At 40.5% G+C, this 26,103-nt stretch overlaps 1 protein-coding gene across 5 annotated transcripts in view; it reads right to left on the bottom strand.

Moving 5' to 3' along the window:
• The window catches only part of col14a1b (collagen, type XIV, alpha 1b), a 188,057-nt gene that overhangs the window by 141,862 nt on the left and 20,092 nt on the right, over nt 1-26,103 (bottom strand). For 3 of the 5 annotated variants that reach the window (XM_085790906.1, XM_085790907.1, XM_085790908.1), the window contains exon 6: nt 25,994-26,068. The exons of the other annotated variants lie outside the window; for them this stretch is intronic. In XM_085790906.1, the coding sequence (XP_085647032.1) occupies nt 25,994-26,068 (75 nt within the window). The remainder of the gene's footprint in view (nt 1-25,993; nt 26,069-26,103) is intronic. 5 annotated transcript variants of the gene reach the window in all.

Below are 26,103 nucleotides of genomic sequence, written 5' to 3'. Positions count from 1 at the left end.
TTCTCTGTGATCCACAGTTTGGTTTAAAGGTCTTTTTTTATTTTTTTTTATTTTGCATTAATCACAATTAAACTTTAATGTTAAGTACCAACATGATTTCTGCAAAGTGCCACAAAGTTTCAGTTGTTTGGGTTTTTTTTAATCTTTATTTCTTTTTCCGGAGAAACAAGAAATAACAATTACACTTCCCTCAGTGTGGTTCTTTCATTACTTGTTCTAATAAAGTAGCTAGCTCACTGCTCAGGTGAGAATTTAATATACTCCATCTGCACATGTACTGTATATAGAAAATGATACAATTCAAAGCTGAAACCAACTTCCAGAGACTCAGATTTATCTGAGATGAGCTCCTTTATCTGCTTATTTCTATTCATCATATTTCCACGCCTCTGTGCAGCACAGTGCATCTGAATGGTACTTTATAAGATGAACGTCCCTTGGCATATCATTTACCTTTATTAAAGAGTCAATATTACAGAGAGACCATCAGGCAAATGTGTATGATCATGCAAAATAAGGCTCCCACCAAGCCATAACTGAGCATCAAGCACTGTATTTAAAGGTTCCTCAAGATTTGGCTACGAGGTTTTCCCCTCTCTTCTAATTAAATCTGATGACTCAACTTAAGCATCGGATTTTTTACACGCTGCAATTTAGGCTTTGTGTAATGACACAATAATGACAAGTAATTGCCATTAACCCTGCATTTCTGTAGACGCTATTAGCCTCTTTATGCTTATTGTTTGTGTATTTACTGTATCAGCCTCATAGAACCAAAGCAGAACGCAGTTTAAGACTGGTAAACTGTAAATTTGGGAGCAAATGAAGCAAAGCGAGGAGCTCTACGTGCCCAGTGACTCTTCCCTGAATAAATAGAGCTTAACAAAACACACTCAGCCATAAGGCAGCAATGATTATAAAAACAAAACACTGATGATTTACCTACCTAAGTAAAAACTGTACAAATAAGGGAACAATGAGCATCAGTCACTGGTTTGCGGTTTGCTTTGTCTTCAGAATAAATTTAATACATACCACTACGAAACACATTTGGGACCCTACACTGTATATCTGCACCCGCTGGCACATGATTTCTTATCCTCCAGATGTATAAGAGAATATTTCTTTCAGGTTGCAGCATGTTTCAACATCTCGGTAGGTGTGGAGTAGGGGTGTGTGCATCGATGTGTGTGTTTGCAAGGCTGGCGAGGGCATTCTTCAGCAGTCATTTCATTCATCATTGACAGGAACTAAGAAGTGTATCACTCCTTACAAGTCTCTACAGTGTCGGAATTCAAACCTCCTCCTCGGTCGACCAGGAGAGTCTCAGTGCTGCTATCTAATACCACTTCAGTGGGCAGATGAAAGCAGTGACACATAAGACGCACAATTACTTCACTGCTCTGGAAAGAATGAGCCTTGAGCCTTGGCGCTGATTATCAGTTTGTCGAGCGCTGAGCCGCACAGAAACTTAAGCTCATTCTTGGGTTGTTGCTGCAAGTCAGCATGAGATGAATGACACTAAAGCATTTTAAAGTAAAAGTGAAATATTTGTGTGTCTGTCAACACGTTTGTGACTCAGCATGTTGTTCCAAACTACGATAGACAAAAATGTAGACACAGAGAAGTGTCACTTTCACAGACAGCTGTTCTGTTTGTTGACTTGACAGTGATTTGCAGGGTGAACTGTGGTGAACAGCCGCTTGCCCGCTTCTGGTTGACAGATTTATTTTGCAGAGATTGACGGCTCATTGGTCAATAACTAGTATCTCTTCCTCTCTTCTGTTAGTCCTGACACTGATCGCTATTATTATGACCTTTGTAGATTACAGTAACTTTGAGAAGAACTTTAATTCTTTCACAACCTCAATTACTTGCTCATAACATCTCGCTGAGACCACGTGTTTTTAGCTATTCGTTTACCTTTTATTCCAACATAGAAGTGAACTAGAAGCAGTGTGGTTGAAGAGTGAATTTCCAATGTGCTCCTCGAAAAAACTGCGTTCACATGGAGTCCGGCAGACGGCAAACCAGATGTCATGTTAGTGGACGAGAGGACGACGGTAAAACTTAGGGGGGGGGCCGGCAAAAAATACCGTCGATGGCAACAGCAAACGGCAATGCTGTTCGGAGTTAAAATATTTTAACTTTTGCCGTCTGCCGCATTGGTATCCCCAACCGGATGGACGTATGAGTATGTATATCACCATAGCAACATCGTGATGCATTTCAGCGTCTTGCCGTCCTGTCCGACTCGAAACCGTTTGTTTGTTTTTGCCGTTCCGTCGAGCGACATTTGCCGTCTGCCACGACGGACTCCATGTGAACGAAGCATAAATCTCATCTCTGATCTGAGGTCTGATATCAATGGGGTTCGCGATATGTAGGCGAAGCTGCACGTGTACGGCACACTACACTGGACATATCTGTCCTCCTAGCAGCCATGGTCGTCATGCAAGTCGACCAAAGCTATCCTTACTCAGACAAAACCAAGATCACACATTTTATAAAAAAACATCACGATTTTGACGAGGTTTCTCGTCAAAGGTTGCCAAGGTTTGGGCATGCAATGACAAGAAAACTTGTCAAAGGTTGCAAAAAGAGTTAACAGCAGCATTGGGCTACGTTTCCTCACTGACTGAATACGAAGTGTTCAGATTATTTCCAGGCAGTTTTAAACTGAAGCAAACAATCCTTGTTGGGTTTGTCCTTTCAGGCACTTCTGTCTGATTGTGATGAGTATCTGTTATTGGATGTCTTCTAATAATTCATTTCTTTTCAAAATATAACGATCAAGTCCAAACACAAAAGACTAATTGATGTCTTTTAAATGACTTTGTTCCTCAATTTAATAAACTGTTACCAGAAAACCTTCATTCAATTGTTCAATGACAAAATCCATGAGTAAATCAAGGAAAAGAGAGAAAAATGAAAAGACATTTAAAAATACAATATTTGCAAGTCCTGTCAATTTGGAAACACATGAGACGAGGTGTGAATAATAAAACTTGTGAAGAGGATCAAGTTTAAGGATGAGGAGGAAGGATGTGTCTTGGGCAATTAAGGTAGCGAAATGGGCAAAACAGTGTTTTAGGGCTTAAAGTGAAAGGGGCCCTGGATTCCTTTACCAACTTATGTAAAAAAAAAAAAAAGAAAAAAAAAGAATGCAAGCACCTGCACAGATGGTGAAAAAGAACAAAGAGAGAGAGAGAGAGAGAGAAGAGGAAGCAATGAAAAAAGCTGTGACAGATGCATATTAAAGGCTGCAACTACACAAGCATGTCTGCTGCGAATACCAATGTTGTAATTCTTTCTGCTTGATTTGCTAATCTTCCCCTTGGCCTTTGTTTTCCTTTATTTCTTCTTCTGTCTGCTGTACTGATTCTTTCCCTTGTAAATTATCATCAGCATTCGTGTGTTATTACTTATTCATGCTACAGTGGCAAAACAATGTGTCTCTATTTTCACTTTACAGCTACTAATACAAATGTAATGTATCAGTAATGCTGATGATAGAGGAGCAACCAATGAGATATAAACAGAAAAATGCAAAGCAATAAAACATAATGGGAAAACAAATGAAGGAAATGATTCCTATGATTTGAAGATATTCAAGTGTCCATGTTGGACAACTCTGCAAAGAAAGTACGACATGTAATTTCTTGTTTCTTTCTTGATTTAAGAATAAAATGTTGACTTGAAATAACCACATGGCTAACTGACCTTCTAAAAACTTAAACTGATATGTCATTATGAAAATTACTATAAGAATTGTTTATCAACAATTTTACAGGACTTCGTTTAATACAACTGTTTAAATGTGAATGCTGTTCATGCCTTTGCACAACACTAACAAACTTTAGCCAATAGTAAAACCACGGCACAAGAAATCTAGGGGAAAACTTTTTTCTCAATATGCTGAGCCATATGTTCATATGTCAGGATTTAAAACAGCTATCTGAACTTCTTTTGTCAAAACAAAGACCACAACACCTATGATGCCTGATGGGGTAAACAGGGAACAAGCTGCATGCTTTGTCACACTCTGGGAAGCCTTTTTATTGTCGCTTGCAGCCGGATTTTCTGCTGTTGTTTTCTTCTCTGATACAATCTGAAATGTCCTGGTGTGGGTTTGCATGGATTGACGTGTGACGCTGTGACAAACCAAGAAGGGTGAAGAGTCTCTGACGTGAATGACTGATGCGCATTTGTCCTCTGGAAACGCCAGAGCCAACAACACAACACATTACACGTCTGTAACATCCCTTCGCTAAGGTGACGTAACTTGCCGTCTGAGGGGGACATAGTTTTAAGATGAATGAAATTAAGGTTAAAAAGGAGGAAAATAAGAGAGAAAAGGGAGGGAGAGAGAAAACAAAGGTTTGCTGACAGATTCTTCACCTCGGTGGCTATTAGCAGAGAGGCCCCTCAGGTGAAATGTTTCTCCACAGGTCAAAAAGTCACATTGGTGCAGGTCTGAGCCCCGTCCTGAGACAGCAAGGGTCAAGGCTATCAAACAGAGGACGTGACCCAAGTCGGGCAAGTGTAAACAATATTATAATGAGTCCTTTCTGTTTACTGACATTGCTCATGCATATTCATGGATGTAAACAGGGCCAAAAGTTGATACAGACTGTGCTTAGGCAGGACTCTGACTCCTAAAATCTATAGGACAAGGAACTTACTCAAACTCTGCAGATCTATAGCTTAAGGAACTAAACTCCATCAGGATCCACTGGTCGACTCATTTCACATTTTGTCTAAAATATGTTGTTATTTTCCCGCATGGTTTCTGAAGTACGTTGAAGCTCTACATTCTGTTCTCCACTACTGCAGAGATACAAAGAATTATAATAACTTATTTTCTTCTTTCTTTGTTCCTATAAAATGTTATTTCAAAATGAAAGAGGAAATATTACATCACCCACATATTTCTAACTGCATGATGGGAGACAACCCTGAAATCTCTATGTTCCTTTTTTCCACAAAGCAGCAGAGAAAATAAAAACATTTCTTGTCTGTTTCAGACAAACACGACAAGTTACCAAACATTTTTACTTTCGAAAAAAGTAAAGTTTCAAACACAACTTCTTCAATATCTCCTCGCTTCTATACGTCCTGCGGTCAAAGCCTGGTCAGGGCTGAAACTAAAGGCTCGAGGCAAGGCCAACACCTGTCAAGTCAAAGGTGAGCAAATCACACCTTAGGCCTCGGTGATAGATTTATCTACGTTCAGCTAATTTACACGACATGAGGTCAAAAGGTCGGCTGCCTCCGATTCCACAGCTCCACGCCAACAAGACAGACTGTCATGTGAATTCCACGTGGTCATCCATGTGGAGAGTTCAACAGGTACAGTCCTCAACACAGCACCTGGAAGTTGTTTTATATTCCCAATCTTACAATACCTCACATAAGCATCCTGCAGCTTCTCCTGGCTTAGGTAACTTCAAACTCATCATTTCTAGAAACAATGGTTCCGTTATACCTTTCAGTGGAATTACACAACCTAAACGCTAGAGGCTCTGAAATACTTTTGAACGTAGCACTCAGAAATAATCTTTTGAATGTATTTCAATAGATTTAAGTTCACTTGATGTCTATGTTGTTTGTTCGTTTGTTTATTTGGTTACCAGTCCAAAAGTGCAACCAGCAGACTTCAGTCATTCAAACGAATCTTCTTGAATGTATTTTGGATGAATATCTTTAAGCAACATGCTATCTGCAAATTAAATGGGTGCAACAATATGTTGCAGTCATTTTTATATTTGCATAACTTATTTTAGAATGAGGCCTTAGGATGTGAAGAAAGATGATCGTTATTGTGGTTTCATCTTATTTAGTCATTGTAAAGTGTCAATTACTTTTGGTATTTCCTTTGGAACTTTTTAAGAGAGTATCACAGATGTTTTAAATTCCTCCACAGAGAGAGAAAAGAAACATCTGACACATTGACAGTAAATCCAGGGCTTTCTACCCGTAGACATAATGAGTAAGTGGACAACTGACACGTCAAGCTGAGGACATCTAAGCACCTAATTTCTCTACGAAACATGAAAGAGGGGCAAGCTGGTTAGGATGCAGCTGCAGATTCCTCTGAGCCCTGGATTACATCTCTAATCTCATGTGTCTCTTGCCATCCTCACAACATCACATCTCTGAACCAGAGTCAAACACCAGTGGCAAAATCTTCAAAGAGTTTGTTTTAACCTGTGTTTGGATCACAATAGCCCGAAGATGTTAGTTGGGGATGATTATTACAAACATTTCTCAAAAGACTGATGGAAGTTGCAAAAATATATTTGATACCTAAAGGTTTGTGTTTTAGTTTTGTCGTCCAGATGGAGATGTCAACAGGAAAGTGAACGCTCTCATGATTTCATGCCCTTGAGCAAGGCACTTAACTCTTAGTTACACCAGAGATGCTTTTCAGGGAGTGAGTGCCCTTGCTCTGCTCCCAGATGCAAAACGTCCAATAATATAAATGTGAAGTTTGGTGGTGCAGTAAACCAGCGCGCTCAGCACAAAGAGTGTCCCTGGGAAAATAAAGGTCACAAATAAATAGTAAATCTATCGTCTTATGCACAGTTTGCAGAACGGATGTGTTGCAATGCTACAAATCAAAAAACTAGTTTCTTTGAACAGCCAACAGTATCAGGCATAGACATCTCTATGGGATACAAACGCATCAGCTGCCATTTGTTGCCTCTGTTGAACCAGTTCAGCCTCTGCAGAGGAAGGAAGGAAGCTACTGTTACACAGCAAAATGCAAAAAATGATTTGGCTGGATGAGGAGCTTCAGTTACAAGCTTACAGGAGATTTAATGCACCTCATCACTGTCAAAATAAATCCAAATATGGACAAGAAAGCTCATGAATCATAGCTCAGCTCGGTCTCGTCTTACAGTAAGAAATAAATGGCTCTAAAGTGCAAAGAAAGAAATACAGCTCTCTATCATAGGTGTTTCTCCAGCCAATATCAAACATTCTCTTTAGGAGGGTGCCATTTTCTTTGAAATCTAATTTATAGTAGGACTGGGGGCAAACTACTACTCCCGATTTGTCTTCATTAGGCTGTAGAAATTTCTTAAAAATTCAACTCTCGATGTCTCCAAGGCATTCTCGTTTTCAACTGTGCTCGGCCTCAAGCTCAGCTGAGATGGCATCTTTATGGTTCTTCCCATTTATTGATGCTGTTAAAACTGACATTGAGTTAAAAAGTTTGCAGGTATGTTTCAGATTGTTTGACATGGCGGTAAATGATGTGAATGTAAATGTCAAAAAGCATGGAAAATTACCTCTTCATAAAACATTAGATACGTGTCCTAATTTACCCAAACATGTTTAGTTTGGTTCGTTAGATGTGATATAAGGTATAAAAATTATTGCATTTCCAAATCAGATTTGTTCAAAAGTTAAATCTTTGCATTATTCATACAGTTTTTTAATCTGCCATCAGCACACGTTGTCTTGCATTATTAACTTCTGGTACCACCTCTAGTCTGTAAATTGTATATCACACACAGCTCCAAGCGTAATTAGTGTGCACCACACTGAGGCATAATGGCGCTATGCATCCTCCTGTTGTAATGAGGCCTTTTTATACAAGAATGCTCTAAATGAATCCATAATGACACAGGAACTCGGCACGACATGTGAGGGATCTGATTGCTCCCGTGAGGCACCGAGCAGCGAGAGCGGTGCCCAGGCGGCGGGGTTATCGCCGAGCAGATGACGGCGATTCGACGTTTCCTCCATTTCATCAGTCCACATGCCACTGGGAAGATCGTCTCTCTGAGCCCCGGAGAGAAGAGATGAAAATAGAAGGTGATTACACACCACAGGTAACTGCTCGGCTTCCTTGCGTTCTGAATCATGATGAGGAAACAGGAAGCGTTCACACAACCGGAGCAAAACACCCCGTTGTGTGGAAAAACATCATGTAGAAACAAATGATTAACGCCATCACCTACCAATGATTTGAAGTAGTTTACGATGTGTTAATACAGCTGTAATTCAGGAGGATTTCATCTGTGGTGCTGCTGCCATTATTAAGGCTACCTTCATTGATGTATGAGGTGGAAAAAAATATTGGAAACATCTGTTATTTTAACACAACAACGCTGAACTGCAGTTGCTAAAATTACAGTAAAGGTGAATCAACACCCATGTTAAATAAAACCAATGAAAACGAATTTTACAACCTTCATGACGAAAGGTTTTATTGTACTGTAGGCTTGTTGTATTAGTTTGAGTTGGGTGTACCTAATAAACTGCCAGCTGACTGTTTACCCATCATAATGTTCCTGCTTACGGATGTCATTCCCCATTCCTCTGCTCTCCGAGGAGAACAAACATGTCGACTGAGAGTCTGATTTCTTCATCAGCCTTTCACAAATCATCACCACTGAGCCTCAGCGCTGTTTGATGTGGGAGAACTGTGTCGTCCTCTTTCCACTTTGTGCTGTGGAGGTGTTGCTGCTGCGCTCCCCAATTACTGATTCATACTAAATAAAGTTATCCAAACAAAAACAGTTCATGAAAGTTTTATCAATCGCCTTCTCAGCCTCAGCAGTAGAGCTGCACTAACTATAAGCAGATGCCAACAACACAGAAGATGAATAAAGAGTTTCACCTGTGGAAGCATCAAAGGAAGACGTCAATATTCAGCCAAAGTAGTTTGACTGAAAAGAGTAAACATAATCAACAGTCATGCAGGACTTGTTTGCAGGGAAATAAGAAAATTAAAGTTTAATTTTGCAGATATAAATTTTCCGATAAGCAGCAATGATTGAAGGTGTTGTTCTGATATTGTGGCTTAAATTCAAAACCGTCCGTCAGCTTCCACTTGTGAGACAAAACCAGTGTAAAAGTCCACAGGCATGAAAATAAACTTCATACTCCTACTGTACATCACCTATAGCCCAGGAAAAATTTATAACGATAATGATACAGTTGTTGATACAATAACTACTGACTCGATCTTCCATTAGAGATATTAACTGAAACTCTACTGACAGCTGAAATACTCATTAACAACAGCTGTTGGTGCAAATATCTGATTAAAAGGAGTTAAATGGTCTGAGTGACTCATGCGTATTCAGAATATTTCATTCATGTATTCATTCAATTCAAATGTTTCCCTAAATCACATAAATCCGGCCAAATTGATTTCTTGACATGGGTTTTATTTCACTTCGTCTTTCTCAGCTCAACCAGATGAGCTAATTTTGGAGTTAGTCTTGCCAATAAGAAGCAGCGGTGTTAGAAATGGTGAAGGTAACTATGTCATGAGGTGATATTAAACCTGCCCCACTGTGTCGCACAGGTCACACAAGCGACAACACGCCTGTCACCAGCGTGCTGCTGCGAGTGCGTGTTGATATTATTTTCACAAGTACGTCGTCTCCTCTGGGGACGGAGTTCACACTGCTTCTGACAAAGAGCTGTGAGTCACTGAGAGTGTGTGTGTGTGTGTGTATGTGGTAAAAGAAGATTTTGATGTTCTTTAATGAGAACTCTCACAAGACAGAGAAAAAAGGAAATACTCACACATGCACACACTCAGCAGCAGAATGAACAAAACTGAGAATGACAGTGGCACTTGTGTGTGTGAGTGTGTGTGCACAGAAGTATGCAAGTGTCTGAGTGCGTGTGTGTGTGTGTGTCAGTGAGATACAGAGGGACACAGAGAGCGTGAGGACAGAAGAACAGTTCAGTCATTGTCACTTTCAGTGTTCATTTTAACCGCCCAGCTCTTTCTCTCCTGCTCACTCCAAACAATCCAGAAATGAACTTCATGAGAGCACTTTGTAAAACTCGAGTATTTTGCATTTATACAAAGAAATGAAATACCTAAATTCTGTGGTTAACCATCATTTAAGGGGAAATTGTGTAACTTCTCCTGTTATCTATTCACGAAAATCGATTATTTTGTTCAAAAGTATTTTTTTCATTAATCAGTAATTACCCTCATCAACAAACTGAAGTGTATTGTTTTGCCTCGTGCTGATGGACCACTTGTTTGCACAGAGGCTTGTTTATGCCGTTACGTGCAGCAACTGTCGTCCGTCTGCCGTCTGCCCAATTTCACATGAATGCAGCATGAAAAATACGATTGAGTTGCTTGCGATATACAACCGCAACGCTAGATGGGAGTAATTCCTACACAATATACCTTTAATATTACTACTAAAGGAACTGAGTGAGTATGAGATATTGAGAGCAGAAATACCTGCATTCCTTTTCAACTACTTTCCTTAACATGAGATATCTGCACCACAAGTGCTCCTCCACAACACTCACTGGGGCTGTTTCTTCTTTGAACATGCCTTTCTTTGGTCCTAAGGTACTCTTACTCAGGAGGCGTCAGTCTCTAATGTCATGCTGACTAAGAACAGGAAGCTCCAGCTGATGCACACCGCTGTTTAAGGCTTTAATTAGTATTATTCAAATCTGATCAGCCGTGTCTTCACGGTTTACAAGTAACATATGAAAGCAAGCAAATGACAGGGTGCAGTTGACTGTCAAACAATAATAGAAGAGGAAATTAGATGCCAGGTTTGCTGAATAAGTGACCTTGCGAGAAAACAACGACAGGAAGCCAGGAAAGGTAAATGAGAAAATATGCCATCATTTGAGGAAATGTGCAAGAACAATCACAACCCTGTCAGTCAGGATAGAAAAGAGAAAGGAAAGGAAAGAGAAAGCAGAGGAGAGAGAGGAGGACCTTAACTTTGCAAACATGAGTCAGGAAAAGATGAAAGAAAAAGGGAAAACAATGAGTAAATGAAGACTATTGGGAAACATGAAGAGATTCGGGAGATAAAGGAAGAAAAAACAAAAGCCTGTTACAGAAACAGGGAATGCAGCCAATAAACAGGTGGCAAAAGACAAAAACAAGTGGCTGAAAGAAAAATGGATGGCAAGGGTAAAGAGGAGGGGAAAGATATTAGGCAGAAATATCTTCAGAGATTAAAGAAACAGAAAAAGAAAGATATAAAGTGTTTGTTCCTTCTGATGAATCTGGTGAATAACAAACTGAAACTGTTGCATATTCACAGCACGGAAACAGACGGAAAGAAATGAAAAAACATGACCATGAAACATGCTCGTATCTACGGCAATGAGCACGATGAAGCCCACCGACTCCACCACGCTCAAGGTCAAAAGGTACATCCGTGCATTAGATCATATGACTGCAGTCTGATGTATTCTTGTCCCAACAGGTTTCACTCAACGCCACAGACACACTGGCGACCTATTTTTCTGTTGCTACATGTAAGCTCACTTAGTATAGGTTTAATTTCCTATAGCCTGGTGACGTCTGCATGGGGAAGAGCGTGCACACACCTGCACACTGTCCCTCTGCTCAGCGTATCTGATAGGGCTGGGACGATATGCTTTTCTCCCGATTCGATTCTTCTACGATTTTTTGGATGCCGATTCGATTTAAATTGCGATTCTACGATATTGCCGATTCTCTCGATTTTTAGTCGCATTTTTAACATTTATCTGCACACAAACACTGTAGGAGCCTATAAATTAACATACTCCATTATAAAATGAACTTAAACCCTTTTCAAAGCCTGTACTCTCTGTATGTAAAAGAGGCTAACAAATACACATTGCACAATATTTAAAAAAATTCAAAAAAAAAAAAATTCAAAAATTCAAAAAAAAAAATTTTTTCAAAAAAAAAAAAATCGATTTTTTCAAAAAAAAATCGATTTAAAAATCGTCAAAAAAGATATCGCGATATCTATGTGAATCGATTTTTTCTCCCACCCCTAGTATCTGAGCTTATTTTATGTAATGTTTATTCAATCAGGTCGTCTCTTTGAGATTAAGATCTGTTTTCCAAGGGAGGGCCTGAGAACCAGAAACAACCACAAACACAAATCATCAAAACAGAAACAACACAACACAAAAGAAGCAAGAACTAAGGTATTAAGAAAATGTGCTACAAAAGAAACATCAGATAATGAGGTTTATAAGCTTAAAAGGGGAAAGAGGTGAAGTCGATGGGAAGATCCAGCAGTAGATTTCCATTAATGACTGATTTAATGACCACAACTGATGTTCTGTTTGCACCACACCACAGCTGAAAGAACAAAAGCTCCAACCATCTCTACACAGAGCAGCGTGCCACCCAGAAACCGTCCTTATTCTGCTGTTTCCAATCAGACAACCAGATGTCAGAGGCAACGCAGAGCGTTTCCACTGCTCTAACCTTCCTCAGTCTCTCTCCCCCTCATTTCTCTCTCAGATCTAAATGAGGTTGTCATAGTGTCAAATAGAAGTTGATGGAGCTTCAGCTGCATTGAAACCCTTCCATCTTTCCTGCATTAGTGGTCGCTCTCCCTCTCTCTCTGTGCCTCTCTCTCTTTCCAATTTCACTAAATCAACACCTCCTCTGCTCCCTGGCCCTTCCCAGCACCCTGCATCATGGGCACGGGTGATTTATTGGTTCATCGTTCATCTTTATTTGTGGCGTAGCAGATTGACATCGCGTTCAGCAGCTGTTTGTAAATCCCGCTGAAGGCCACAGTGTGTCAGAAGGCTTTCCAACGGCTTCCAGTGGGCGCGTGGCTCAGGACTCTAATTCAAGCCTCATTTACGTCCAAGTGGGAGAGTGGTCCCAGACTTTCAAAACCAACTGCGTACACAAGCTTCGCAAACAATGGTGGAATGGGAATTACGCTGTTCATTAAGTGTAATTGCTCGGCTACAAAGCCGCTAAGTGCGTTTTAATGTGCGGTTAAATGCTACACAGAATTACCCTGCAACAACCAGCAAACATCAATAGGCTTAACCCCTTTACTTCTTCTGGAGGCCGTGTTTGTGTTTCACCATTTTCATCTTGACAACAAGTCAATGAAACTCCATTAAACTGGTATTGTTTGCTACTTCTTTACTACTGTTTACTGCTGTGATTTATTCACATTAAGATCATTTCAAAAAATAAATCAGTTTGTTCAGATGTGTTTATTCTTCAACCAGATATCTTCTTATCTAATCAGGGAATGTCAAATTTGATTATAAGATTATAAGAGTTCAACTACTGTACAAGCAGAACAACAGGCACCGCCCAGCGACGACCGTCTGATCTAAAGGAAACCCAACCTCATCACTCAGGCGCTCCTTCATAACTCACTCTGACTCCTCCTGTCTGATGTCTGATATGAAGTCCCCTCCGTCCAGAACAAACACTTACAAAAAATAAATCTGCTCAAAATACATTAACTTTATAAACAAGCAAAGGTTCTTTAGTCCAACACGTCCAAATATTTTCCCTGTGTGATTTCACTTCTTCTGATTCTGTTATCTTGAGGCAACATTGAGCCATCTGGTTTGTTTTATTACATCATAGTAGTTTTAATTTTGTAAAAAAATAAAAATAAAAAAAAACATTAGAGTATGTTTCTCCATGATGTCAATTTGCTATTCCACTCTGCACAACCTGTTTGTGTTTTAGAGAGAACATATTTGCTCAGCCTCTGCATACGTTTATGTAACCAAGTTATCTCTCCACATATGACAGAGATTCACAATAAACAAATGTCTTTCCCGGTCTACACATCAGCATTTGGCAGAATAAGCAACAAAAACAAATAAGTTGTTTTCCTCCCATCAAGCGCACCACACCATATTGTGAATGCAGGAAAAAAATCATGAACAAATCCGCATCAACTTGTCCAAGTATTGACATATGCAGCCGTGCAAATCCACATCTTGACTGTCCTTGTGCAGCTGCACGTTGCCACACTGTGCGAGGCCGACTCTCCTTCCACACCAGCTGTCTCAGCAGAGATACATCCTCACCACAGAGAGATGAACCATTCAAGTGAAGAAGAAAAAGGCCGGATGAATCATCTGAAGAGACTGGGAGCATCTAGGTAATTCTTAATTCTCATATACGTGAGAAAAAAACCTCCAGACTGCTTCACCGAAAATATTATACAACAAAATCCTAGGGTATTTAAACGTATTCCCTGATTTTCTCACGGTGTTGAAGCTTAATCTATAAATCCTTCTCATGTGTTCTTAATCCTAACCTCTAATAACTCACATTAACATTATAGGTATTAAGCTGCTTAATTTATCCAATAAAAGGGAGAGCATTTACACAGCCGCCGCAATACAGATATAGTGAGGGATTTAATGATACATCAGGAGGTTCCTGACTAAAGGCTTCCATCAATACCTTAATAATTGAAAGACTCATATTACGCACTGAGTCATATCTCTGGTTCTTTGCCATAAATACCCAAGATAAGACTTAAAAACACAACAGAATAAAAACCACCTTCTCCCAAATTAGGCAAGTTACATATGATAGCATCTGATGTATCTACGGCTTAAAGGATGATGATTTGTTACCAGTGAAGCTGGAATAAATCTCAAGCCAGGTCTTGTCGGTCCAAACCTCGGTTTGGAGAAATCTTTTTAGGTAAATTTTAAACCAGAGTCAGAGCGAGGGCACGCTGATTATAAACACAGGAATGTAAATCAGAGTGATGCTGGACAAGGAGCAGAAAACAACTGCTCGGCAATCGACCGCTGGATAAGTACAGGTTAGAAAAGTACACAAATCATTCTCCACATACTTGTGGCGTCGCCAAAATTAACTGTGTGACTCAATTTTATGACACACATACTCTTGTTTCTTTTTTTTCCCTTTTCCTCTCAAACACAAACACACACAAACACATCAACGCCCCTGAGCAGGTTAACATGAGATCCAAGCTGTGATATCATTATTCGTGCCTGTCTTCTCCTGACACAGTCTAATTACTGTGGCCTCAATGAATGGACAAGGAATTAGACCTCAATAAAAGGGTCACGTCAGTCCACCATACACACACACTCACACACACACAGACTTAGTGTGCTCAGAGTGAGTGCGTCTGTAAATGAAAGGTCACAAGTTCAAGCTTAAACACAGAGTTCTTGACCGAGACCCTGAGTGTCGAGCTGAAAGCCAAATTGTGCCATTTCACATCTTGAACTTTCCGACTACTTCTGGAATTATTCTGCTGTGGGTTATAATGAGATTTTACTCTGCAGGTTACTTGCAGCGACCTGAGGACACACAATAAAAACCTTTATCTAAAACACCTTCCAGGATGGAGAAATGGCAAAGACGTTGAATCATAAATGGACTGCCACAGGAAGCTACGCCACACTGCAAGGCAGCGACTGAAACCAGCCCGAGTAATTGGGGTGTCGTGCTCAAGGACACTTCAGCAGGCGGCCATAAGGATTGGAAATAAAAATGGGACTACATTTAATGAGTCCACTTTACCTCTTATAGCTCAACATCCATTTCACAGCTGCTGCCTGGTTCTCCTTTCATCCATCGACCACGTATACTCTCATTGTGATGTTTTACGGTGCAATGGCACAATGAGTGTTTATAGCGGTTATTTCATCTCCCAAGAAAATGGTTCAGAACCTTCTTCTAATCAACTGGATTGTTAAGGACAAAGCTTGTGAGCATGAAACAGGCTTTTCCTTAAAGGACAATTCCGGTCGAATTCAACTCGGGGGTGTATTTTCCTATCATTTTAGGTCTAAAAGAATGAATCTGAAGATTTTCAGTTTAATCGCTCCTGTTTTGCGGTAGCTGCGTCTGTCCCTGCATCGCCGCGGCAGCAATGAATGGGAGTGGATGTAAGTTCCGCTGTTTAGGCTGTTTCCAGCCCTCAAAGCCGCAATTTTTTTCCACAGACAGCGTCAGATGGAGACTCAAACATGCAGCGAGAAGTTTATTTACTTCAAGCAAGCCGACATGTTTGTAAAACTAGATCTAATTCAAAGTCTCCCGGAGTCTCGCGCGAGACCCAGTTGCCGTGCGCGGTGTGTTCAGGAGCAGTGGGAAAAGCTACCGTTTGTGTCATAAACACAGGAATATCAACTCTTTACTTGCTTCAAGTAAAAAAGACTTCTCGGCGCATGTTTGATTAGCCACCTGACGCTGTCTGTGGAAAAAAATGTACACTTCAAGCAAGTAAAGAGTTGATATTCCTGTGTTTATGACACAAGCGGTAGCTCCTACTGCGCCTGAATACACCAGCACTGCAACTTCGGGCTCGCGCGAGACTCCGGGAGACTTTGAATTAGATCGACTTTTACAAACATGTCGACTTGCTTGAAGTAAATAAACTTCTCGGTGCATGTTTGAGTAGCCATCTGATGCTGTCTGTGGAAAAAAATTGCGGCTTTGAGGGCTGGAAACAGCCTAAACAGCGGAACTTACATCCACTCCCATTCATTGCTGCCGTGGCGATGCACGGACAGACGCAACTACCGCAAAACAGGAGCAATTAAACTGAAAATCTTCAGATTCATTCTTTTAGACCTAAAATGATATGAAAATACACCCCCGTGTTGAATTCGACCGGAATTGTCCTTTAATATCATACTCATTCAGAGAGCTGAACTGCTACATTAGCACTGCGAGTTAAAGCACTTAGCAGTGACACTCACTGACAGAAAACTCTCAAAGTGTTGAGAGCTGGCTGCAGGAACCGGCTCCTGCATTTTGTCATAACCCTGAAGGCAACAAGTAAACATGGCTGTCATCGAGAGGATAATGATATTAATATTTTCATTTCTCACATTTTAAGCCCCTCGTTTTAAGCCTGCATAATTTTCATAATGCAGGGAAATTAAATGAACTTCTGGTCTGCTTGGGAGAACACAGAGCTAATAAGGGGAATTTTTGCTTTTTAAAAAGGTTGTCCTGCAAAGAAATGAACCTTTTAGTCATCTGTGCAGCAGCTTATTAGGAATCGGCGGTAAAAGGCTGTAGAAAACCAGGGGCAGAAGAGGAAGATTAAAGCAGGAACATGCTAAAAGGAGGTAAAGGTGCATGGATCAACAAAACACAAAACTGAGACAGGTAAAAGCTTCATCCACAACCATTAAGTGCATAAGGAGATGCTCCTATTGGTTGTATCAGAGAGGAGGGAAAATAACCAATATGCTTGTTCAGGTTAGAGGACATGTTTTTAAAAGATAAGCTGCACAACAAAGTTCATGTGGTTTAGAGGTAGTGGATTACAGTAAACCTGTGGACTACTTTCACCTGTTGCTGACCTCAAATTTCTATCCTTGTAAGGACAGATGCTTCAGGAATGTCACACACATACACACACACACACACACACACACACACAGGTGAGGAGCCTAAAGTAACAAGATGGTGATGTAACTCAGATCGACAGCATTGAGACAAATACAAACATTGTCTGCTAATTCAGCTGGATCACTGAGCCATGCTGTTGAATGATCTGGATTCCAACTGGGTAACATAGTACATCAGGAATGTCAGAGTGGTACAATAAAGACACTTTATTTTCATCTAACTGAAATGTTACAGAAACAAGTCCACAACTGCCTGTCTGCTGCTCCGCTGCCAAAGACTTCAAACACAACTCCGAGATCATCTGATAGCAAAAACCTGAACAACATCAGTTTCTGTTTTAATAAATCTGCTGTTATTGTTCAATGTATCTAAATTACACTTCAAACTGCAAAATCTCCTCCATATTAGAAGAACTCATCAGACAAGCTTTCGTCAAAACTAACATACCCAACAACCCATCAGCAAATCCATGAGAGAAAATCTACCATGGCAACCAACTCATGCCATGCTGTTTATCCGTCCTTCAATAAAAATGATTTTAGTCGTGTGTGAAGATGGTACCTGTTCATGTGTGTGCGAGTGTGTCCTCAGCTCAGTGCGTCCTGGCCAAGAGAGGTCAGTAGAAGTGCTTTATAAATAAAGTTTTTACCGGTCTACAGGATCTGAGACTTTTTCTGATGTTCAGGTGAAGTGCTTGGTTTCCTGTTGGCTGCCTTTGACATTAGCAAAATGAGTCTGCCTGTCAAATTTCACATTTTAGCTATTATGCTCACACTTTAGAGCAATAAAATAAAATAGATATCAAAGTAAGTTATTAGTTAACTGATAAAATAAGACACTGGATTTGTAGATAGTTTAACTAAATTTGAGGATAGTTACCAAAAGATTTCCAAATACAAAACTCCTTACAATGTCAACAGTGCCATATTGGTTGGATTGATTTTTGAGGACCATTTTGCATCAGATTCTTGCAGTGTAGCTTTAATTGACACTGACACATTACTACAGCTCTCCTTTTGATGTTTCATGCAGATACTGTACTTTTACCATCATGCAGGCTGTGATGTAACTCTCCCTCTGCTGCCATTTTCTCAGAGGACGAGCCTCAACACAGAAACCTACGTAGCCTGGCAGGGATTCAGAGGCAAGGTGTGTCATCATCAGGCTTACCAGGAGGGAGTTACCTGGTACAGATGTTTCACAGCTAGAATACATCGCAAAGGCTCAACAGGAGGTTCTGCTAAAGACAGGTACTGGTGACAGCTGAGAGGCAGCTGTGCGTGTGTAAAATGTATTTTTCTGCAAACATGTTTTTATATAAAATGCAAATAGATAAGATGCATCATGAATAAACTTCTTTTGTTTCTGACAAGGAAACCTGGAACAGAAGATACCCAGAAAAACACTATAAATTTGACAATTGAGGAGTGGAAAGACAGTTGAATTTGGTACAACAGCCTGGATCTAGGTGCTATTGTGATTTTTATACTTATGAGAAGCAAAGCTTTACAAAAACATGTAAAAGGAATGACAAGGATTCAGTCTCGGAATCAAACATTGTGCTGAAGTTCTGCATCATCCATAAACACAAGCTTTCCTGGAATAAAGTTTTATTTGCAAGGTCGCACTATGTCCACTGCAAATAATCTAAAACAGAAAATGTGACTACAGTACCTAACTCTAACGCACAACAATAGTGACTAATGTGCAATAAATAAATGTGCAACTGAAGACATGAAGACAGGTGTACGTGCTGACCTGTAGGAACATGTGCAGATGCCACCTAGGTGCTCTGATAGCAAAGTGAGAGATCAGATGAGTTATAGTGTTCTTATGTCAGAATACTCCCCACATCCATCACACAGTGGGGGACAGACGGCAAATAATTTGTCCAGAAAGCAGGAAGACGGGGACGTGCACACCGTACAGCAGCAGCGTAACCGTATAAACTGAGTCAAGCCACGTTATATTTCACCTGACGGCCTGACACAGAGGACGGCAGGTCAGGTGTCAGAGCCTGACTGAGCACTTTCTCAAAAGCCAATCTTCTTCATCAGAAGATTCATGAACATATAACGACTTTAAGGCCTTGCACCAACCAGCTACGAGATTAATTTTACTCTCAGGCGGATTTCAGCAGAATCAGAGCTCCAGTCTGATTCTCAATTCAGAAAAACATGAAAATCATTTTTAAAAGAATCTGCAGCAGAACTTGTTTCTGAGGTTTTGATTGCAAACGTGGTCCGATCAAAACTGGAGTTGCCACGTTGCTTGCATTCCCATTATCTTTGATTGATCACAAAAGACAAACATGGACATGTAACCACGTCTGTCAACAACTACAGTAAGCTGTGTATTCAGTCACGTTCTGACCAACAAGTGGATAGACAAGTGTCTGACAGCACCACAAAACTGGGTCACCATTTCACTGCTATGAAACCAAATTACACTTCTAAGGAGCAAACTACAAACTTTTCAGCACCACCTTTCAAACCTGAGGGAGCGAAGGAGCTATTAATCGAGATTGAGATTTCAGGGTATTCCTCGAAGACAGAAACTGTAGACTCTGACAGTCTGGTGAGTGTATAAGCTTCTATGTGACCCGAAGAGACAAGAGTGCAGAAAGGCAGCCATACACAACAGCAGCAGCAGCAGCAACAGCAACAGCAGCAGCACACAAACAAGCTGACAAACCCTGAGACTGACAGCCATGCAGGCAGCTGTTTAAGGCCTGATCAGCAGCGAGGCAGCAGCCCGAGAACAGGCCTGTGAGGCTATAGCTGTGGTATTCAGCAAGTGTGGGCAAGGAGCGGACTGTCAGCTATGAGCGTGGAAAAGCAGACAGAGAGAGGTGGAGGGAAGGTGCAGAAGTGGTGCCGAGACGAGGCTGCAAGTGAAAATTGAGAGAGAAATAAAGAAGAGGAGCAGAATACGAAGGGAAAAGAGGACGGGAGCTAGTTTTATCACGATAAGTGAAATTTTAATTTGCCTTTGAGGGGAATGTGTAAAATTGAATTTAATACTGTGATTGAAAAGTGTTCAATAATTATAATGTGGTCAGCAACTTATATCCTCATCATTTCCAGAAGGCACACGTCTCCATACAGTACTGATTAGAGCGGGTAGAGGTAGACAGTCTGATAAAAAGAATAGGTGACAAAACTCTCACTTGGAACTGCTCAGTGTTACCTAGACTGCCTCTGGGAACTGCAGCTACTCTGTTTGTACTGTAGAGCTGAGACAAAGCAATAAATATACCTGTAAAGAACATATTCATATTCTGAAAGGGCGAGTCCGGTGTTGAATTTATATTCTGGTATCATGGCAACAAAAGGAAAGAAAACTATACCCGTCTAGAGTATCATTCCCATATATTTTGCACATGCAGTAATACATACAGTGTCATAAATGTTTCAATAAGAGGAAAAAGTAAAGGAGAACTGAGAGAACAAAAACTAAAGTCAAGTAAATTGAAAAAAAGGAAAAAGTGACAGAGGAAAAAAAAACTGCTCTCGACAGAAGTCGAGAGGGAAGAGCTGATGAAAAAGGAGCCAGATGATGAGGTTGCGATTGAGGTGTTTCTTTTGTGTGTTTGTGGGTGTGTGTGTGTCGGGGGGATTCAATGAGATGAGTAAAGAATATGGTGGCGGGGTGGCGTCATAAAAAAAGGCAAAGCATTTTATCACTGTTTGGCTCTTCTTCCCTCCCATCTGTCCCCTTTAGCCTGCAGCCAGTTAGAGCTACTTGGAAAAATAGCAGGTGACTCACAGAGACACACCAAATATTAATACTTCAGACACAAACAAACACCAGTGCAAATTATTTTTGCTAAATGGCAAGGCAAGGCAATTCTATTTGTATAGCCCATTTTTACAAACAGTTTGTCTCAAAGGGCTTTACATGGCATCATAACAACATCCTCTCTCCTTAGACCCTCACATCAACTGAGGAAAAACTCCCTGAAACCCTTTTAACAGGGAAAAAATTGGATGCATGTATTGTACACAAACACACACCTTGAGTATTTTTATCCTAATGATCACTGGCAACAACAATCAGTTCTTCAAGTTGGTCTCAAACCTAGAAGGAGAATTTGATAAAATATAAACTGGACGTCAACTCTCATGGAATAAGTCTGCTGTAGCCTGGGTCAACCAAGACGAAACGGCCAGTGATTTCATTTCGCTTCGAATATCCGTCCAGAGAAGAAGCCGTTGAGGTCGACTTCCAATTGCCCAAAAACTGGGGAACCAATCAGAAACAGGTTTGGGGTCAGGTTTGACGACGTCTGGCTGCTTTTGTTGCCATGCAACATGGCGGCCACCAAAGAGCAGTTATCATGATGTCAGTGGAGTGGTTCCATGATGAAAAAAGGAAAAATCCGCACACCAACAAAAAGCTCCAGAGCAATAAATAATTTATTATCACCCAAAGGGAGTAACGTTTCGGGCTCAAAGACCCTTCCTCAGACTAACGGTGGAGTGGTGGAGTGGAGTGGTTCCAGACATCAGCCACTTTCACCTTTCCTTTGCCATGCCGGCAGAAGTCCTTAGATGACATTACTACATAGCCATTGCTCCTGCAAAACTACAACCAGCACATTTGATGATAGGTTTTGCGTCACTCTACACTAGTCATCCGCTCTGATTTTGATCTATATCCGTTGGTTATGTCTCTTGAAAGTTGGGGGTGAATATACCTTCCAAATACCGATACTCAATCTCAAATGAGTTTGAGATGCAGTCTGGCATTAGCCAAGTCTGCTGGTTATTTTAGAGGAACTTAAAAGTACTCATGCCCTGAAGGCTACAAACATCTGACAAACCAGACTGCACTATTTCCCCCAAGTATTACCAGGATATTTAGTCTTAACGGTCGTTAAATTGAAGAGATGAACAGCAAACTCAATACACAGGATACAACAACAGATAACAGAGTTTATACTGTCTTATCACTCAGCAAGCTCTGCAGGGGAGCTACAGAGCATTCGCTTTAGCTCAACCATGTTTAGCTGATAAACTCTGAAGAAATGTGATGGCACATAAGTACAGAGTCCTTCAGATTAGTGCTTGTACACATGGGAACAGGCTGTAGTTACTAACATGCTGTACATATAAATATGCACTCTCAGCTATGATGCAATTAGTTATAGGTTTGAAAGTTTTTTAAATCCACTGAGGGAAAATTAATGATGTAATATAAATAAAACATGACATTTAAAAAAAAAAAAAGTTGAAACGTTTGACGATTTAGCTTCTTGTATGTGATAATTTATGATTTCTGTAAAATGGATAGAAAAGATTCAGGTTTGTGACATTTTCAAAGACTTCAGTGAGTAATGTATTGAGATTTTTTAATTTGATTTAAAGCAGACGTGATATGAACTGAAGCCAACTTTCTCTCTTTTCCTCTCCCCTCTCCTTCCACCGCTCTGCTGAATAATCTGGGCATTTTCTGACACTTTGGCCAAATAGCAGCTCTTCCTGCCAGAGCCAAGGCAGAGGCCACGAAACACGACGCACCATGGGATCTTTGAAAAACAGCACCAACTGTTACTATGTTGGTCCCAGTCAGACCCCGCTCTCACTCTTCCACTAATGGCCTGCCTCCTCCAGCGACAGCTTCTGCTGCTGGACTTCTTTATATTTATATATAACTCTGGTAAACTGGAAGAGACAGCTTGAAAAAAGTGACGGATGGTGGAGGTGAGAGAGCGTGCGAGGGAGGCAGTATACAGAGCGGGAACACAAACAAACTGGCAGGTGATTTTCACTCTGGATTTCAATGCCGCCTGAATCATACAATAGAATCTCCTTCAGATTTTTACTGATTTTAGGAAAGTAGTACGATACTTCCTCAACAAGAAGAAGCGGAGAAACTCACAGAAAATCTACTTGTCAGTTTGGTTAGTAGTGATAAACATTTTCAAAAATAAAGTTAAAAGACTAAGGCAGAGGAGAAATCTTGCAACACCCCAGCAGCAGTAATGAGACAGAAAAAAAGGACTTTTATGGAAGTCCTAGCTGTAATTATCTCAATGTTTTGGATCAGACCCCTTGCTGTTCTGCTCGCCTTCCTTCCTCCCTCCGTTTTCCCATCATTCAACCTTCTTTGATTCATCTTGTGCAGTGAGTGCAAACACAGCCGGTGAGGTTTAGCACCCTTTTCAAAACATCTGTTGAGCCGTCCGTGTTCCCACAGAGGAAATAGCTGCTGATATCAGATCTGTCATATTTGCAAAATCGTCAGCCGAACTGCTGATGATGTAGAGAAACAGTCAGCACACTCAATTCTGTCACCCATCATCTGTATCTGAATATTCCCCAGCTTCCACATAAATAATGAATTCAAACAATGCAGGGTCTTTAATTAAGATGTTTTACCAGTCAAATCTTACAGAATGTTCCTTTCCTTGAGGCTGCAGCAAACAAGCTTCTGATTTTAATGGTTGTTAGCAGATACACTGGATAGCATTCGGTTATCAGATTGAGTTCAAATCTAATCTAACAAAAAACATCCTATTCTATAAATATTCCGACCTGATATCAGATTCTTTACATTTCCCTGTGTCTTAACGTCTCCTACGCCATTTTTACACACATCTCCAATCTCCTTGCTGCTGCATCTTCTTCAATTTTCCCACGAGAGCAATAAAGTTTCATCTAATCTTAAAATGCTGACTCACACTCCAGCACCAGCTGTACGGCTCAGATGCCAGGTGAGAAAATAGGTTAATTGTATGAAACTTGACTGGATTAAAATGACCCCAGGACATGAGTAAACTGAAAATAGGCTTATAATATAACGTAAGGCAGAAGCAAAAAAAATTCTCTGCTAGGTTTGTAAAGTTTTCTTCCGTCTGTAGAAAAAAACAAAACAGCAAATCACCAAAACTCTCCAGGCAAGGACGACTGCTGCTAAAAGAAGAATAAAATCCCCATTTAGAGGAATCTGGCTGTAATTGGATGGGAAGTGATGAGGTGATGAAATGAAATTGGAGTTTTTTTTTTTCTTTCGCATTGTGAAGAAAGACAAAAACTGAACGGTGCAATTTCATCGGAAGGAAATCTAAACTTGCAGCAACACAAACATGACTACAAACCTGACGACAAACTAAGGGCTGATTGAGATGCATTGATGAGTAGATTTAGCTGTACCAAAAGAAGGGAAAATTCTGAACTGTCAAGTATTTATCCCATTGTGACGATTTTCAGAGCAGAGGCTGTAATTTGGGTTTGAGATGGCGGCTAACCGTCTGCCAGAAGTCCCATCTGCACCATCATTAACACCATTCCTCCATTTCAGGGCTTCACAACACAGCTCCACTCACACAAAGGCACACATCGTAGTTTCAAAAGCTGCAAAGGAACACGACAAAACATCAGGTTTCTGTCAACAAAACACGCTGAGGTAAACATCCTGCATTTAAGCTGCAGGAGCGTTTTCAACAAACATGTTTATTGAATTCTTTCTGGTTTTGATACAGACAGAAACACAAATGGAAACATCATCACGGCTGCTGTAAAGAAGTGTAGGACCGACCCAAACCCTCCACCACTGCTAAAGATCCCATATAGCCCAAGAAATGATCATTTGCAATACATCAACTTTCATTATTAGTAGCTGTTCTGACAGAACGATGTTTAATCTAGTAATAGTTCATGAATCACAGCACTTACACTGGGAAAAAGAAACCTAACCACTTGACCACATCGGCTTAGAATTAGGTAAAATCATAACGAGTTGTTGACAAGTCAAGTGTCTGGGGTAACTTGTACTGAAGCTTCAAAGCCTGAAAAGTTTTCTTCAAAACAGCCCATAAAGTATCTGAATTAACACCTTAATGGTATTAAAGAGGATATGTTAAAGCTTTACAAAAGCTATATAAAATATGGAGATATTTCTTGCGGGTATATCTATTTATTGTGTCAAGAGACATGTCCTAACACCTAGCACCTACCTGGCTGTTTCTCTGTTTCCTGTTTTTCTCCGTTGAGTCTGACTGCTCACCTCAGCGTGAGCTACTTACAATCACTTTCAAAATCATAATAGGCTTGTTTACCACGTTTGTCTCTCGATTAATTTCCTGATTGTTGCAGGCTCTTGCTTGATTTCCCTTTTTCGCACCATTTCATTTCCTTTCCCTCCATTTTCTCTGGAATGTAGCTCGATGATAATCGCTGTGCAAGTGCGGCGATATTGCATTCGTAGGCCTCCATCTTTTTTCAGATGTGTGAGAACAGTAATCAGAAAAAAATAGTGAAAGGGCTGTTTCCAAAAAGGACAGACGGAACAGGTGGAACTGTCTTTGATTTGCCGGGTGAATCAAACGGCAGCCTGCAGCGAATGCAGCCATTTGTGACAGAGGTCGACGCCTCTTCAGCTTCCATTTAGCTGTTTTTGTGATGCGGTTCCTCCTTTTTTCTTGGTTGAAATAACAGTTGAAAAAAGGTCAGGTTATTAAAATTGATAGCCTCGTGAGTCGGTGCTGGATCGGTCCTTTTAAAAACTTGTTCTTAACAAAAAAAAAACGGAATTGGGAACAGAGAAATCAGAGGTGCTGTCTTCTCAAATTTGTGAAAAACTTGTTCTTGGCTACAGGACACTTTCCTTACTTTCCATTTCAAAGTTGTTCTTGAAGAATGACAGGTTGTCTTCCTGAGATGGCATTTCAAAGAGCACCTCTTTTTAAAAAAATCTTCCACTGCTCTTGTTACACAGGAGAGGTCTTGAATCCAGACGACCAGAGACTTGCAAAAAGACGGAAGCATCAATCTCTCCGTGTCTTCTTCGGTGTTTCTGTTCACCTGCTTTGCCTCGTTACCCTGCTGAGGATCTTACCTTCTGAGATCTCGTTGTTCTCCTCTGTGACATCGCCGTCTTGTCTCCTTTGGGACTGAACACCTGATCGTTGAGCTGGAGGAGAGAACACATGATGCAAAAATCTACAT

The sequence above is a fragment of the Trachurus japonicus genome, chromosome 11 (genome assembly GCF_045865225.1).
Source record: "Trachurus japonicus isolate A0001 chromosome 11, Traja_1.0".
NCBI lineage: Eukaryota > Metazoa > Chordata > Actinopteri > Carangiformes > Carangidae > Trachurus > Trachurus japonicus.
The sequence above is the reverse complement of the archived record's forward strand: the minus strand, read 5'-3'. Positions and strand labels throughout refer to the sequence as shown.